The 16,812-nt window shown below is 35.6% G+C and overlaps 2 protein-coding genes across 3 annotated transcripts; one reads left to right on the top strand and one right to left on the bottom strand.

Moving 5' to 3' along the window:
- Positions 1-250: 250 nt before the first annotated feature.
- LOC110738145 (serine/threonine protein phosphatase 2A 55 kDa regulatory subunit B beta isoform-like) lies at positions 251-9,560 on the top strand. 2 transcript variants are annotated; one of them, XM_021918513.1, is made up of 14 exons: positions 251-707; positions 2,871-2,974; positions 3,057-3,155; positions 3,263-3,382; positions 3,702-3,908; positions 4,302-4,393; positions 5,202-5,320; positions 6,202-6,325; positions 6,530-6,653; positions 8,064-8,132; positions 8,214-8,305; positions 8,392-8,469; positions 8,552-8,619; positions 8,744-9,560. In XM_021918513.1, the coding sequence occupies exons 1-14, from the start codon at positions 572-574 to the stop codon at positions 8,878-8,880; spliced, it is 1,569 nt and encodes a 522-aa protein (XP_021774205.1). In that variant the 5' UTR covers positions 251-571; the 3' UTR covers positions 8,881-9,560. The 2 variants fall into 2 exon arrangements, with proteins under 2 accessions (XP_021774205.1, XP_021774204.1); XM_021918512.1 differs by having other exon boundaries at positions 3,702-3,911.
- Positions 9,561-10,010: 450 nt separating this feature from the next.
- LOC110738144 (polyvinylalcohol dehydrogenase-like) lies at positions 10,011-13,841 on the bottom strand. Its single transcript, XM_021918511.1, has 4 exons — positions 13,680-13,841; positions 12,756-13,225; positions 11,024-11,624; positions 10,011-10,616 (listed from the first exon to the last, which is right to left on the bottom strand). The coding sequence occupies exons 1-4, from the start codon at positions 13,779-13,781 to the stop codon at positions 10,191-10,193; spliced, it is 1,599 nt and encodes a 532-aa protein (XP_021774203.1). The 5' UTR covers positions 13,782-13,841; the 3' UTR covers positions 10,011-10,190.
- Positions 13,842-16,812: the final 2,971 nt, after the last annotated feature.

Here is a 16,812-nt window from a genome sequence, read left to right as displayed (position 1 = left end):
AAAGTAAAAGGGAATAAGGCTTTGAGAAAAAAGACAACAAGAGCAAAATAGAGTGCAATGTACTATGGTAACAATTTTTTTTTTTTTTTTTTTTTTTTGAAGAGAAATTTTTTTAAAAATAAAACCCAAATTCCACAAACCCATTTACTGTAAGTCTGTAATAATTATTTTATTTTGTTCTTCCCATTATTATTTATTTATTTTTTTACTTTCTAAAGATCAATTTATTCCCAAAATTTCAATTACTATCCTCTGAAAAATAAAAATACTGTAAAAATAAAAAGACAGAAAGAGAGGAGAGAGAAAGAGAGGAAGAAGGGTGGAGGAGAGAGAAAGAGAGAAATCGAAATCTGATAGTTGGGAATGTTGGAAATGAAAAGCTGACATTTTTCATAGAAATCCGCTAACCCTTTTTTGTGCTGTGTTTTTTGGTTGATCTTTTGTATAATTTTTCTCAAATTCGATCGAAAAATCAAACTATTTCTTGATGAAGGAGGAGTAGTGAAACTCTGAAGATTTTCGCCCTTTTTGATTTTGACCTAGAAGAAAGAAAATCAGGAGAGAGAAAGCGATGAACGGCGGCGATGTAGGTGCCGGAGTTGTTGGTGGTGGTGAAGTTTCCGGCGTCGGACCACCGCCATCTCCGTTGGACTGGAAATTCTCTCAGGTCTTCGGTGAAAGGGCAGCTGGTGAAGAAGTTCAGGAAGGTGAGATCCAATTTCTTGATTTTTGTTATTGATTTTTGGGAAATTGATTGTGTTTCATGATTAGGGTTTGAGTTTTTTCGATGTTTTAAGATCTGGGTTAGTTTTTTTTTGTTTGTTTTGATTGGAGTGGGTTTATGGGTTGTGATTATTGTTGATAAAAATGTTGAATTTAGGGATTTTGATTTGAGGGGTTTTTTGGGGTCAATCTAATCAGTGAAGTTGATTGAAAATGTTTTGATTTTGATGTTGATGTTATGTTACCATGCAATGATTCAGGAATGTTTAGGAATTGGTTGACATTAGTATGTGGATATTGGATATGCTTGTAATATGGGAGGAAATATATGTTTAGCTCGGCTTAGCTAGCGAGCTTGGAGTGATTGAATCGGCGGGTTCATGGTAATTGAGTTACTCTACTGGAGGGAATTGTGTGAGGTATGAGTCCGTCTTCGATAGAGCTATAAGTAGTAGTACCGGATAATTGGATTGCAAAGGTCTAACTTGGATAACTACTGTTTTGTATTAGTGCCAACTTATTGTTTATTTAGTTAGTTGATGCCTTTCAATCAAGACCATTTCATAAACACTAAACAGATTAGTGGCTAATATAACCATTAGCCTGTCGTTTGTGATATGGCAGGTGGTAATTGAGTTCTTTTATTGGAGGGAACAGTGTGAGGTATGAGTCCGCCTTTGATAGAGCTATAAACTAGTATTACTTGATGTTTGGATGATAAAGGATTAAGTCAGGTAAAATAAGGGAACAGTGTGAGTTGGATGATTTTTCCAGTCAAGCCTGCTTCTTAAACGCAGTAATAGTTAAGTTGTTGTGTGTAGTTTTATCTTATCCCAATCCCATAATGGCAAGAGCTGGGCGAGAGGAATTGGATTGATAAGAATGTATCTGTTATTTTACTTGTTGGTGCCAGGAAGGATGGCCTCACTACTGCTACTATTTCACACCTATTCTATTGTGGATGCTCTGTGTATAGGTACTTAATTTGTTGAGGTTGCATCCCTTCCCACTATTCTTGTGTTGTCACTTATACTTGTCTAAGCAATCACTTGGAATGCTCAAGCTCATTGAAGCCAGAAGAAGCAAATATATTAGCTGGGAACTCTTTAATGGTTTTTAGAGTGTGTTTGGTTAGCAGTGCTAGAGGGAAGGGGAACATGAGAGTGGGGGGGGGGGAAGTGAGCTTGCATAATCATTCCAATATTTAAAGGAGTTAGTTTGTTAAAAGGGGAAGGAAATTAGATGGCTCCAATCCCTTCCTGTCTCATTTCTTAACAAGGAAATTTAGATCCCTCAGCCCCTCCCCTTACATTACATCTAGTATTGTTTTTTTCATCCAAGTACACTTCTGGATTTAGCATGTTTAGTTGTAAGTGAGAGGATCAATATTCATTGCAGCCATTAACCTCCTAGAAATTTACAATTAGTTGTCTAGTTGGAACTTGTTTCTCAAAAGCATATAAACTCCATCATCTTTTTTACAAGAGCATTACTTTTGTAGATCTTTGTTTGGACTTTGGGTGAGAAATATACCAGATCTGGTAATCAGCTGGTTATTAGTCAATTTTAGCAATTTGATTAACTTCATAGCTTGGAAAGCTACACCTTTGATTAATTCATTATACATGATTTCATTTGTGTGCAATATGTTACTGTTTTGTGGATAGCATAAAAGAGAAGTTTATCAGAGAGTGAAAATGATTAAAATATGTAATCCTGTTTTTACTGCTAAAGTAATAAAGCTAGAAATATTTGTGCAAGGATGCCCCTTCTCCTATCGGATTACTTTCCTTACAATTAATATGCGTGGAATGCCCTGGATGCACCTGCTACACTATTTTTGCATTAACTATTCGCAAAGTTTGAATACAAAATCTGAGTCTTCAATTAATGTGTTAAAATGCTTCTTATAGCCTGTATCTCCTTCTCAAGTCTAAATTAAGATGGATCGCGCTGATCCCATTGTTCTTGTTTTCGTGCTAACTGCTATGGCTTATTACCTTTTATCACCATATCTAATTTCTCCTGAAGCTACCATTTTTTTTATGCTACACATGTAACTCGTATTAATTATTAACATTTTGTCAATGTGTGAATTTAATATATAGTTGGCTATTTGTTCAGACTTTTGTGTTTCTTTTTTGCAGTTGATATCATTTCAGCTATAGAGTTCGATAAAACTGGAGACCATTTAGCTACTGGTGACCGTGGGGGCAGGGTGGTTTTATTTGAGAGAACAGACACAAAGGATGTAAGTCCTTTACGTATCACCTTATCTCAATTTGAACAGTATTTAAGATTTATCTTCATTTGTTTTATACGTCATTGTACAGCATGGCATTGGTAGAAGGGATATGGAGAGGATGGACTATCCAATTAGTAGGCATCCAGAGTTTCGTTATAAAACTGAGTTTCAGAGTCATGAGCCTGAGGTAACTCCGGATTTCTATTTTCTTGGTTGTTTGATGTATGGACGCAATTTTTATGGTGAAAATCTTCTCTCAGTTTGTTGATACTGGGTATGGTTTTCTTGGATCAGTTCGACTACCTGAAGAGTTTGGAAATAGAGGAGAAAATCAACAAAATCAGATGGTGCCAAACTGCTAACAGTGCTTTGTTTCTTTTGTCTACAAATGATAAGACCATTAAGTTTTGGAAGGTAGGCTTTTCCGTTATTACATTGCAACATTATTGAAATTATCTCACCCACTTATTTCACTGAGTGCGTGGCTGTAGTTTAATGGTTTGCCAATTATCATCTTTATGTGGCCTGGTCAAAGGTTCTTCGTTTGACTGATTTGGAAGTGGTAGTTGATTTTCCTAATAACCCCTTTTAAGGCCTATTTCTTTCATGAATATTGAGCAGATCATTCATGAGATGGATTTGTTTTTTTCTTTTTCCTATTTTGTACAGTAGTTGTGCTTGTATTACATCTTCTATTGTTGATCGCTTTTTTTCTTGATTGTTCATTTGACAGGTTCAAGAAAAGAAGGTAAAGAAGATAGCTGACATGAATATGGACCCTTCCAAAACTCCAGGGAATAATGGTTCTGGTTCTAGTTCAAGTGTTCCACCCAGTCCCAAGCCGTATGTTGTGAATGGAGGATATCCTGACAAATTGCCTAATTCTTTGAATAATGAGTCTTTCCCACCTGGAGGGATCTCATCTCTGCGTTTACCAGTGGTAGTTGTACCCCATCTAGTTTTTATTAATATATATATTTTTATGTGACTGAGTGGTTATTGTTCCCCTATCTATGTTAGGAATGAAGTTTCCCCAGTCTTTTCCCTGCTAACTAACTTGTTACAGAGTACTTGGTAATTTCACTTTGTCATTAGGTTCTAAATGGCCCATTATGTGTATAGAAATATGCATATTGTATATTACATTATTAGATGTAGGTAATTCAGTCAGTCCTTTAACATGAATAAGAGCTAAAATGATTTAGTACAGCTTCAAATTGAGTCTTTTTGTGATACTTCATATCTTTTTTTATCATGCAACTAATTGTTCTTTCTTTTTATTTGATCATTCAGTATCTTTTTTATGCTAATGATGTGCGCCTTGAATATGTAGGTCACCAGCAATGAGACTAGCCTTGTTGCTAGATGTCGGAGAGTATATGCTCATGCTCATGACTATCACATTAATTCCATTTCAAATAACAGGTAAATGTGCCTCAGATATACAGCTATAATATCACATTTCTTAAGTTGTTTCCCTGTATTTCTTGTAAGTTGTTTATGAATATATACCCTTGTGATACCTAGTGAAGATGGATTTATCTGCATCTGTTTGTGTTTGCATGTGTACTTTTATAAATGTATGTACACCTGCATTTATATTTATGCAGTAATTTCCATGGATCTTCAATTAAGCAATTTCTTTGATCTTGTCGCAACAAATGATAGGTGATTGTAGAGTGATAGTGAATGTTGGTATGATCCAAGTCCTTGCAGCATGCTTAAAATCAGGATATTTGCATCTTCTATTGCTTAGTGAGTAGGTAGATGTTGAGAAGTACAGAATTTACCTTTTTGTATTTATTTCTCTTGTTGTTGTTGTGGGATCTGGTATGCCTGTATGGCCAATAAAGATGTTTACTTGTATGTTTATGTTTCCCTGCTTTGTTGTATAATATTCCTTTTACTGATTTGTTACCTGCATCTAAATTTTTTTGTTTAATTGCTGGCTTTATGAGTAATGAAGTCCTATATGGCAATTCTTATTCTATCAGACATTCACAAAAATTAAATTTCTTGTTATTTCTTCTCCTTCCTAATTCTTATGTCATTGCATGCTTGTACAATAAGGTTCTGCGATTTACTGTAGATAGATCACTGACTCACATTTTACCTATGAGAAAACATGCATTCTGAGCTTAGCAGTTAATAATGCAGATGGTCTTTACCAATTGTTATTTTGCTGAGTGTTATGATGTGGTTTCCGTGACATTCAGTTTTATCTCTGTTACAGTGATGGAGAGACTTTTATATCAGCAGATGATTTGCGAATAAACCTTTGGAACTTGGAGATAAGCAATCAGAGTTTCAATATTGTTGATGTAAAGCCCCAAAACATGGAGGATCTGACTGGTATATTTGATTTCACTGTTGCCCCTTTATATTTCACTGCATGGAGGTTTATGCCAAGATCTCACTTGATTAACTGTGTATATATATATATATATATATATATATATATATATATATATATATATATATATATATATATATATATATATATATATATTAAAAAAGCTCTTCTTTGCATTAGGTTGTAGTATTTGGGTTTTTGTAGAATTGAAAGGATATTGCTGTGTAGATTTTTTGCAAGTTATTTATGGGTAATATTATTTCAAATTCATGATGAACAATTGTCCAATTTACTTTTGGGGATTATTATTCTAAAATCATGACGAACAAATGTACATAGGCAATTGCCACTTGCTAGCTCCTTAAGCAATTGTTTGGGTGTGTCATAAGGGAGCTGAAAAACATCTTGAGCTAGATGAAAGTTTGTGTTGTACTCCAAACAAAATTTGAGCTTGGCGAGTTTTATTTGTAAAGAAAACAGCTTCTCGTGATATTGGTGTTGTACTCCACTTCTGATTATCTGTGAAACAATTGCAATGTTCCACCATCAATTTGGAGGCTGAGAAATGAGACTTTATAACGTGTTTGTGAATTTAAATTGATATGCTAGTCTGTGTGTTTCTGATTGAATGGCTGCTCATTAGGATGTTTGGAAGTTATTTCTTTGAAATGAACTTGTGGTATATTGTTATTGAAACAGTAAAAGTTGTGGAATATTAGTGACTTGGGATAATTATCTCAATGTGCCTTTTGTCTTAAACCCCTCACAAGTCGCTTTTTTTTTTGTTTATAACTCTTGACCACGGTGGCTTTTAGTTTTACATGTAGAGGGTCCTCTGAACTCTTTTTATTTTATTTTATTTTATTTTTATTTTTGGCAGAGGTTATTACATCAGCTGAGTTTCACCCATCCCATTGTAATACATTGGCATATAGTAGCTCAAAAGGATCAATCCGCCTCATTGACTTGCGGCAATCAGCACTATGTGATAGTCACGCAAAATTGTGAGTGGTGAAGTGTTTTTGTTTCTTCTTTTTTGTGAGAGATTTTTGCCCTTTTGAAGAATGAGGATAAAGTAAAAGAGGATGTTGTTTTGCCTCCCCTCCTTATGTGTCATTGCATAGGGGGTCCAAATGAGTAATCAAAGTGAATAGTGTTGTCTTTTATATTCCTAAAAAATTAACTCAAAAATGACATTCTTCATGCAGATTTGAGGAACAAGAAGCGCCTGGTTCAAGATCCTTTTTTACAGAGATAATTGCTTCCATTTCAGATATTAAATTTGCAAAAGATGGGAGGCATATACTTAGTCGTGATTACATGACTCTTAAGGTTTGATTTTTCTTTATGTTGCTTATTATTGGTTTGAACGTCCCCCATTCTTGAAAATTTATGATTGGTTGGCTGATATTGGTCTTTCTTCATTCATGGTAAATGATTTCATGCACAAGGGCTGTTTAGTGTACTAAATCTGTCATTAATTTTCTCTTAACCTTAACCTGTAGAAAGGAGATAAAGTTACTCTATTCCTCTTCTTTTATCAGAACTCAATATTTCTGTAAGAAATAAAATTGATTGAATTTTGAGTAGCTTGATGGTTGAGAGAGAGCACATCAGCTTACTTTTGAGGCATCATAAAGAGATAGTGTTCTTAGCTGCCTAGGAGTATGGCTAGAGGTTAAGCTGTGTGTGTGTAGGGAAAGTGACACACTAGTATGAACCACTCTGAACCAGTGTATAAAAAGGCGTGTTGAGGCACAAGTTGGCAAGGTCAAGCACCTTTCTTGCCTAGTTGAGGCAGTTTTATAAAGGCAGGCATTGTCCTAATAACTTATCCTCCCCTCAAACATATCTCCCAAAATTCATCCTCCTTAACCTGCTTTGCTTTCCTAAAGGGGAAAGCTGTTGGGAGCTTTATTTTTGGGGACAGAGATTTGTCGAAGGTGTTTTTATCATGGCATTGAAGGTGCTCTGGGATAAGCATTGTTGCCTGTCAACAACCCTCAATACTAAAAGATAGTGGGAACTTGGCTATTGGCTCACTTTTCCTGCTCAATGAAGTCCAACATTATTTGTGAATTAAGATGATGCTAAGATTGTAACTTCTTACTGCAACTCTTAAAAATTTTATCATCCGTGACCTTTATGTTCCTGAATCACGGTGATCCTTATACCTTCGGTTCTTGGTGCCTGTCTTGGTGGTGATTCATAGCAGAAGACCTGTGTGTGTGTGTGTGTGTGTGAAAGCATAAAGTATAACCCGAGTATACATCAACGATTGAGTTCAAACGACTGGATACAGCATGCTAGACAAAGGCCTTTTCCTGCTGAATCCTTTTGTAACGACATTGAAATTACTTCTCATAATAATGTTTTTACTATAATGCAAGTAACATAATCTGGACCCTTGGCTGATAAAAGCTGCCCAATGTTGCTCACTATGGTCAGGGACTCAGGGCTACACCCAATTTAGGATGTTCTGTCTGTTATTCCCAGTATTTCCCAATTCTCCTCCCCCCCCCCTCCCAAGTGAGCCGCGAACTCGAAAAGGCGAATTATATTAGAGAAGTGATAAATTTTTGGTCCAATTTGCCAACTCCAGTAGCAAAATCATTTCTTTTTGTGAAATTGTGTACCTGAGTATGATGAGCTCCTGTTGGCTGAGGGAGGAATTTTAATACCTTTTTTTACCCCTTGTTTATGATGCAACACCTTTTGGTAACTTTTATTTTTGCATTTCAGTTATGGGATATCAATATGGATTCAGGTCCTGTAGCAACCTTTCAGGTCCATGAATATTTAAGACCCAAGGTGAGGTTTGAGGTTATTACCCATTTAGATCTGATATCGGTGAAGTCAAAGAATCTTACTTATTGATGATTACTTTTGCAGCTGTGTGACTTGTATGAAAATGATTCTATTTTTGATAAATTTGAGTGTTGTCTGAGTGGTGATGGGCAGCGAGTGGCAACTGGTTCTTACAGGTATGAGTGTATATACTGGACTCAATTTTTTGGATGCTATTGTTTTGGTTTTGTAACCCTTTATTGAAGCAATTCTTGTGTTCCAGCAATCTTTTCCGCGTGTTTGGTTGTGCTCCTGGAAGCACAGAAGCCACAACTTTGGAGGCCAGCAAAAATCCCATGAGGTACCCTTGATAATAAAGAAGGGAAACTAACAGTATGTCTGAAATTATAATTTAGTTATTAATATGATTATAATTGTTGCAGGAGACAAGTGCAAACCCCATCAAGACCCTCCAGGTCGTTGAGCAGCATAACACGTGTTGTTAGACGAGGTTATCTTTTAATTTTTGTATTCCTTTCACTGCAAGCTTAGGATCGTGTAATCCATTTAACTTTTCAGATGAGTAGTTTCTTTTCAAAGACCTTTTCACTCAATAATTGGAATGTGTATGGCAGGATCTGAGAGTCCTGGTGTTGATTCAAATGGAAATTCTTTTGACTTCACCACTAAGTTGCTTCATCTAGCTTGGCACCCATCAGAAAACTCAATTGCTTGTGCCGCGGCAAATAGCTTGTACATGTATTATGCATAAAGATGGCTCAGGAGGAAGATATATTGTTGCTTGGCTAACTTTTTTGGGGTTGATACTTGAGAAGGGCGGAAGACCGTTTTCCCCTTACAGCACCAACAGTAAATTAAACGTGGCCCGTTTGCTCTGTGTTGACTCAAAAGTGCCTCCTAAACCTGCAGCTGCTGTCACAGATTTCATCAAGGTCATTTTTTTAGGTCACAGCTCTGATTATTTATAACCACCGGCCACAGATTCGTTTTTGTTTATTATTTTTAGCCTTGGCTGCTGCTAGAAAAGATAGGGTGCAGCTCTGTTCTTTACAATGTGCTCGAATGAAGCCCGGGAAAAATTTGTGTTTGTAGCTCTCCTACAACCAAAAACTAAAATGGATGTTTCATATTGCCACTAAAAAGTCTAAGATGAATGTAGTCTCTTCCCTGCTTTTCCCCTTTTTTGACCTCAAATGTTGGTGAGAAAGGAGCTGTTTAAAACATCTAGTGAATTGATTTATTTATTTCTTTTAAGTATGGTTAGTACAATTTTTTTAATCTTCTTTTCTATTTTTTTTTTCTTTCTATATTTTTTCTGGGGGTAATTATGGTAATAACTCTTTTAGAGGATACTGTTGTTCTGAGTCTGACACTGTTGTAATATTCAGATAGTAATTATTTGTTCCAAGGATCATACCTATTTTTACTTCATCTTTGTCCACACTGCGATGCGATTCAGGTTAACTTGTGAGTACCTTGTATGGAACACCTATTAGTAACATTTATTCTTAGCTGCTACTCTGCAAGCAACATCCCACCCCTGAATGTGATTTGACCCTCATTTATCCACTCGATAGAAGTTGCCTACATGATAACATTTCGATGATTCGACTCTGTTATGGCTCTCCAATCTCTGTCCTGACCCGAGCACCATAACACAGGGAGCCATATCAAACTGTACACTATCAAAATTTCCAGTATATATGCCTCTACCGATATTGAATGAGGAGTGCTTCCCATGAAATTTTTTTATACACTCGGATGCACCGTATAAGGTTAGTTTTTGCTCTTTATTTGATGATTAAATGAAAAAAAATCATCAAAATGAAAGTCAAATGCTCATGGGTGTACAGTGTACCATGGTGTATATAACAATCTCTCGGCTTCCTAATGTTATTTTCATTATCTTTATTCTTTTTAAAAAAATTAATACATAAGTATATTTTTTAGACACACAATTCCAACAATGCATATAAGATATAACACCCTTAATTTCAAGCCCTGTTTTTGTGAGGAAGAATAATCACAAAACTATAATTATAATTCAACATTTATGCACCATCAAACGCAGAATGCAAACAGTGACTTTCCAGCAGTCCAATACCCATTAGCAACATACACACATCCATCACCAACTGATACACCCCCATATACTTCTGAACCTGTTTCATAAGACCACAAAACAGCACCATTCTTAGCATCCATTGCATATATGTTCCCTTGCTTATCATATGACCCAGCGAACACTACACCATTAGCAACCGTCACAGGGCCAAAGCTAACACCATTGCTAGGATTCGCCGTAGTCCATAAGATTTCCCCACCTCGAGGATCAATTGCCACCCATCCTCCAGCTTTTGTGGTTAAGTTTGATGGCTTGAGAGTGAAGTTTTTGGCATCACTATTGGCTATGTTGGTGTAGACTCTTTTTCCATCTGTCGCGGCTCCCCATATGCCTCCTCCCTTCATGCCTCCTGGTCCAGCCTCCTACTTGATCATCAGTTGGTTAAAGCATGAATTATAGGTATGAATATCAGTCACATATGTGCTACTAAGGGCATGTTCGCCAACAACTTTTTCCATATAATAGTTTGACAAAGTAGGGGTAGATGATGACTTATAGCTTATAAAAGTAGTGTTTCACAATAGCCCAAATTTATTTTACTATTTCAGCTGCTAATTTATGTCGAACACCTTCACCAAACAACTACTTTTAACAGAAGCTAACAAAACCTATATGATAGATTGATAGCTAACGTTTTCTCTAGCAGCTAAAATCTACTACAACCAATAACTAATTTTGCCAAACACGTCCTATGTTACTATTCCGTTGCAATAAAAAGTATCAAAATTCATATAGCAATAACAAAAGCCATAATATAACACATACGTACCGTGCTCCATATGACATCCCCGGTATCTCTATCCAAACCCCAAGCAATCCCACTCTTCTGAACAGCAACAGAAACATCTCTTCGACAACCATTCACCACCACACTCAACAACATCGGCGCCTCCCCGAAATCAGCATCAGGGTTAGGCCCTGGAGGACAATTCGGGGTTGAAAGATTCATACACTTAGCAAACCATACATCATACCCTCCTAACTGTTGGTACCACTTAATGTCACCACTCTCCAACTCTAGAGCCAAAATCGAGTTTTCGTGGTTTTCGGGCTCTATACACTCCTCAGGGTGTGTAGGGATTGTCTGATTGTTTTCTCTTTCTTGGCATGCCTCTACTCGCTCTGGAGCCGAGTAGAGGTTGCCTGTGGCTATGTAGACGAGGTTTCGCGACACGTCGATGGAAGGGCTGCTACCCCATATGGCTGCCCCTGAGTATTCTCCTTGCTTTCCTTGGTTATCTGGTAGCATATAAGTTTGCCATTGGATTTTTCCTGTTTTAGCTTCAAGTTTTGCAAAACTTCCACGAAATGTGCAGCATTTGTCTATGCTGGCTAACTCTTCTAGTGAGGATGTTCCTACATAATATCCCCTACACATAATTTTAATAATCGCGTTAAAAAAAAGTTATGTTTTTAATCGTGTTACCTTAAAATTAAAAAGAAGAATAAATTATACAAACTATTGACTTTACATTGCAAAAGTATTGTACGAGTCTAAACTCATGATAAGACTCATAAGTATAAGTTATTGGACATTTCATATAAGTTTACAAACATCTTGATTTCTAAATTTTAAATACTATATGATGAGTTTTTAGACATTTTATATGTATAAGCTATTGACTATATTAATTTTTGAAACTTTAAACTCACGGTAAGACAGACTCATGTAACACACCAATACTTTGTGTTCCGTCTAAAATTGAAACATTTATTTTCCCAAGGTCAAACTATTAGAAGAAGACTTACCTATAGGAGAGTATATTCTTATTAACACTTGCTTAGTTACTTTATCAATACTTCATTTTCTGTAATTTTATTTCAAAGTGACGTTACTTGTACTCTGGCAATATAGACCAGATCTCAACTCATACTTAAAGATTAGATTAGAAATCTATGGTTAATTAATAAAGAAGTTAGCAGTAATATTTTATTTCAAATTGTATCACATATCATTTACTCGTAATTTTCTAAGGGAATCATGCAGAAAATTAATGTGTCATACTCAGTAGATTACATTTTTAGTCATTTCTTTCAAATACCTAATATTATATCATATCAGGGAGTCAGACATTATTCACTTAACCACTTATCTTTAATTCTAAGAACAAGTGGAGTATAATAAAGAAGTTATACTACGTAAATAATGCAAATTCATTAACGTAAAAAATTACTACCTTTTTCAAATGCTACAGTGCTTTGTCAAGTTCCTAATCATCTAATTTAATAACTCAAGAATTAATTACAGCAACATGTTTAGAGTTTAGAGTGTACTATAGTAAATAGGTCAATTGAATCTAGTTTAATTTGACCTTTAAATAATTGGATCATTTGTCAAAAAAAAAAAAAAATAAATAAATAAATAATTGGATCAATAAGAGTAATTTGTCTTTTTTGTTTGTCAAGTTTATGTTCTAGTGAATGTCAAAAGTCAAAACGTGTCAACTTATTTAAAACTAAAAAACGCAATAATTAATGCAAGAAAAGTTATTTGTATTTACCCGTTATAGTAAGTCCCGGACATGGTAATTACACTATCAGGATGATCCTCAAGGCGAGTCATCCACACAAATTCACCACTCTCTCTTCTAAACCCAAGAACAACAGCAGGGCCATACATTGTAACAATCACTAAGTCATTAGCTATTGTTGGAGTTGCTCTTGACAATACTAGAGTCCCTTTGAATAAGATTATAGTCGAATTAAACCCGGTTATTTCGTGCAAATTTTGCTTCCAAACAAGCGATCCATCCGATTGCTTGATAGCATAAACGTTACCATCAAAGCTAGTGAAATATATGGTTCCTTCATATATAGCTGGTGTTGCTGTTGTGTAGCTTTTGGCTTCGAATTCCCAGTTTAGCTTGAGGTTTTGGGCTGTTTTCGGACTTATTTTCGTCTCTAGCTCGGCGTATCTCCGGTTTTGAAGGTCTCCTCCATGGTTTAGCCATTTACTTTGGTATTCAGGCTTCTGAAGAAATTGTTACATGCCATATTAGTAACATTGTAGACATTGTTACAAATTGTCAGCACATTTGTTTAAAACTAAGATGCTTGGGTTGCTTGTTTGCTAATGCATGCACATCTTTGATCACTAATATCTCAAAAGTAATTATTTTGCAGAAATGATTACTTGGTACATTTAGAAAATTCATTGCGACGAATCAAACAATACCCTACAAAGCTGCTTTTACTGACATATCAGGAAAATTTAAAAGATTCTTTCATACCTTGAATAGTTGCTAGATTCCAACCAAGAACATCCGAAAAAACAAAAAACAAAGGGTGTAACAATTTTTATGAGTAAATTACTAAACACTTGGTTTTGGAAAATAGCCAAAAGAATAGCATGCAACCAAATACAGTTAATTCACAAAATAGCAAAGAGAAGCCATGAACATGGAGAAGTTGAGAAATATACATACTTGATCATCACAAGATTCCACTGAAACTAAGATCAAAGAAGTTGCAACCACCAATAAAATCAATATTGAAGGGACAATGAAAATGCCTTGTCTCAAAGCCATGAATAATACAAGTGAATGGAAAGCTTAAAGATTGATGAAAACGTATGTATTTAATTATGTTAGTTTATTGATTTAAGGACCTAAGATAAATTTAATGACAACCTTACATACCATCATTTTATATATTAAGAACAATTAAGGCATTGACTTAACTTCTTTTTATATTGAGGTGGAGTAAATCTTTTACTTGTATTTGATATACAAGTAATTAATAATGACCAAAAAATGGCTTCTAATGGTTGTGCACCTATTACAAGAGTGGAGGGGAGTTGAGCATAACAATAGTCTTGAAACTTTGGTCTATGCAAGTATTGATTGGTTTGTGCACCCGGGTGTAGTGTAAAGTGCTCACCATGCATCCAACAAATACAAATGCTAAATTCAAATAACATAAAAGCCAAAATGAATATTAGCTATGGCGCGCATTAGCCGTTCTAGTAAAAATAAATGTTGAAAAAGTGCAATTTAAAAACCAAATATTATACTCCCTCCGCTTTTTTTATATAAACTAGAGTTGAGATTTTCCACTATTTATATGTCATCACTAACTTAATTTTTTTACCAGTATATAAATATGATCATGTAATATATTGTTTGATTTGTCACAATGTCTACTTTTATAAATTAATTTTTCCATAGTTTTTACTAGATCTGTCAATTTAGGTAAACGGGTTGGGTTTGAGTCGGGATAGTGTGAGTCAGGTCATCTCGGATCGGGTCAATATAAGTTAATGTCATAACATATGCAGGTCGGGTTCGGGTTAGGGCATGCTTGAGTCGGGTCACGTCGGGTCATACATCTTATCGGGTTTGGGTCACGGGTTAGTAAAAGGTCGGGTTACATTCGGGTCAGGTGAAAAATAAGTCGGGTTATATTCAGGTCTTTACGGGTTTAAACAAGTTCGGGTCGTTCTCGAGTTCAAGTCGGGTTCGGTTCAAGTCAATTATTTAGGGGTTATAATCAGGTCGGGTCATTTTCGGGTTCGGTTCAAGTCAATAATTTGCGGGTTATAATCAAGTCGGGTCATTTCCAAGTCGGGTCATTCTCAGATTCGAGTCGGGTTCGGTTCAAGTCAATAATTTACGGGTTATAATCAAGTCGGGTCATTTCCAAGTCAATAATATCAAGCTTTTTTTTAGTTATTTCATATGGCACAATGCCCATCTTGAATTATAATTTCCTAGAAACCATATGTCACATTTCTCAATTGTTTCGTCCCTGAAATTCGTCCCTAAAAACATGTTGTGAAACTAACCTCTTAAAATTCAAAGTGAAATATTGAAGGAATAGAGTTAGGATTCAATTTCCGTTCCAATACCAATATGAGATAACGACCTATAGATATTGATTCAATAACAAGTCGGGTTGAATTTGGGTCGGGTTAATAACAAGTCATGTTGATTTGGGTCGGGTTTGTAACAGGTCGGGTTGAAATTCGAGTCAGTTTGTAGCAGGTCGGGTTAAATTCGGATCGGGTTAGGAAAAGATCGGGTTGAATTTGGGTCGGGCTAGGAACAGGTCGGGTTGAATTCGGGTTTTAACGGGTTAAAACGGGTTTGAGTCAATTTCGGTTTAGGCCGGATTCGGTTCAGGTCAATAATTTACGGGTTACATTCGGGTAGGGTCGTCTCTAGGTCGGTTAATGTTCGGGTCTCAAATGCTCGGGTCAACTCGAATCAATTAGGTCGGGTTCGGGTCACCATTTTTTTAGGTAAGGACGGGTCGGGTTAGGGTCGGTATATCGGGTCGGGTCAGCTTTTGACAACTCTAGTTTTTACTAACCCCCTTTATAAAGATGTTGATGGTCAAAGTTGTATTTTGGCAAAAGTGCAAATCCAACTCTAGCATATAAAAAAAAAATAGAGCGAGTATTATTAACAATATATACTACAAACTCTTTTCATCTTAACATAGTATATATTTTTTTTCCCGAGACCGCCCTAATTTCTCATCAACATGAGCTCAAAATGTCCCTGTTAGGAAATAAGGGTATAATTGTGTTTGTTTAATGCGGAACAAGTCAATGAATAATAAGAACGAGAAAAGCAATAAAGAAGATAAACAAATTAAACAACACAAGGATTTATGTGGCTCGGTCAAATTAGACTTATTACATCCACGGGTGGGAGATTCGAGAGCTTGTTCAGTATAATGGAGAAAGAACGAGAGAATAATACAAGGTGTTCTAAATCTAATGGCTCAAAAGGTATGATCTAATTGATCAACTAAACGGTCTTTTTATAACACAAGAAACCCTAATAAAAACTCTAAATTGTTCCCCAATTATACTCAAATAGCTGTCATATAAAAAAGATAAAATTTTAGGAAATATTCCATAAAACACATAAGCTTAAAATTGACCCCAAAAACCGCCCAACTCGTCCAGGCACGGACGTGCTATGTCGAGTACTTCGTCAAGTTTTCGTAAAACGGCCATGACTTTCTTGTTTCTTATTGGGATTGGGCATATGACTTATCGTTGGAGAGCTCTTGAACCAAGCTATCACCTCCAACTTGAATCACCTCAAAATCACTTTAGTTTGAGAGATATCTGCATTTAAAAGTCAACCCTACTAGATTTCGAGTCACAGTTTAATAGTTGCTTTACTCCGGATGTTGTAACGGTTGGAAATTTAAAAACAGTCGCACTTGTGATTTCAGTTGTTCTAAATATGGTCTAACACTTTAAGGTATGAAAAAAAAAATGTATTAAATGCTTCCTATAACTTGTTACAACAGATTAAACAAATTGAGTACAAAGTTTAGTACTCTAACTGCAACAATATATAGTCAAGTACCTAATTTGAAACTTTGTCAATAGCTTTTTTTTTTGAAGAAAAACTTTGCCAATAGCTTAGTACCCACCTTTATAAGTCCATTGATTTTTATTGATATTTACTTAGAGCAAAGCCAATGGTTGCCCATTTAAGGTGGGCATCAAGAGAGAGAAAGAAAAAAAATATTAAAAAATTCAAAAGATGATACTTTAGGAGAGATAAATCTAATGATCAGGTCATGACCTGATGACCA

The sequence above is a fragment of the Chenopodium quinoa genome, unplaced genomic scaffold (assembly GCF_001683475.1).
Source record: "Chenopodium quinoa cultivar QQ74 unplaced genomic scaffold, ASM168347v1, whole genome shotgun sequence".
NCBI classification, from domain to species: Eukaryota; Viridiplantae; Streptophyta; class Magnoliopsida; order Caryophyllales; family Amaranthaceae; genus Chenopodium; species Chenopodium quinoa.
Note: the sequence above shows the minus strand (reverse complement) of the source record. Positions and strands in the feature narration are given on the sequence as shown.

What these genes read in the sequence shown, in the direction of transcription:
- LOC110738145 (XM_021918512.1), top strand. Translation starts at nt 572, where the DNA reads ATGAACGGCGGCGATGTAGGTGCCGGAGTTGTTGGTGGTGGTGAAGTT. An exon ending in GTGGCAACTGGTTCTTACAG is followed by an intron (nt 8,306 to 8,391) that starts GTATGAGTGTAT and finishes CTTGTGTTCCAG; the next exon opens with CAATCTTTTCCGCGTGTTTG. An exon ending in AACACGTGTTGTTAGACGAG is followed by an intron (nt 8,620 to 8,743) that starts GTTATCTTTTAA and finishes TGTGTATGGCAG; the next exon opens with GATCTGAGAGTCCTGGTGTT.
- LOC110738144 (XM_021918511.1), bottom strand. Translation starts at nt 13,781, where the DNA reads ATGGCTTTGAGACAAGGCATTTTCATTGTCCCTTCAATATTGATTTTA. An exon ending in TCCGGGACTTACTATAACGG is followed by an intron (nt 11,625 to 12,755) that starts GTAAATACAAAT and finishes AATTATGTGTAG; the next exon opens with GGGATATTATGTAGGAACAT. An exon ending in GGGATGTCATATGGAGCACG is followed by an intron (nt 10,617 to 11,023) that starts GTACGTATGTGT and finishes ATGATCAAGTAG; the next exon opens with GAGGCTGGACCAGGAGGCAT.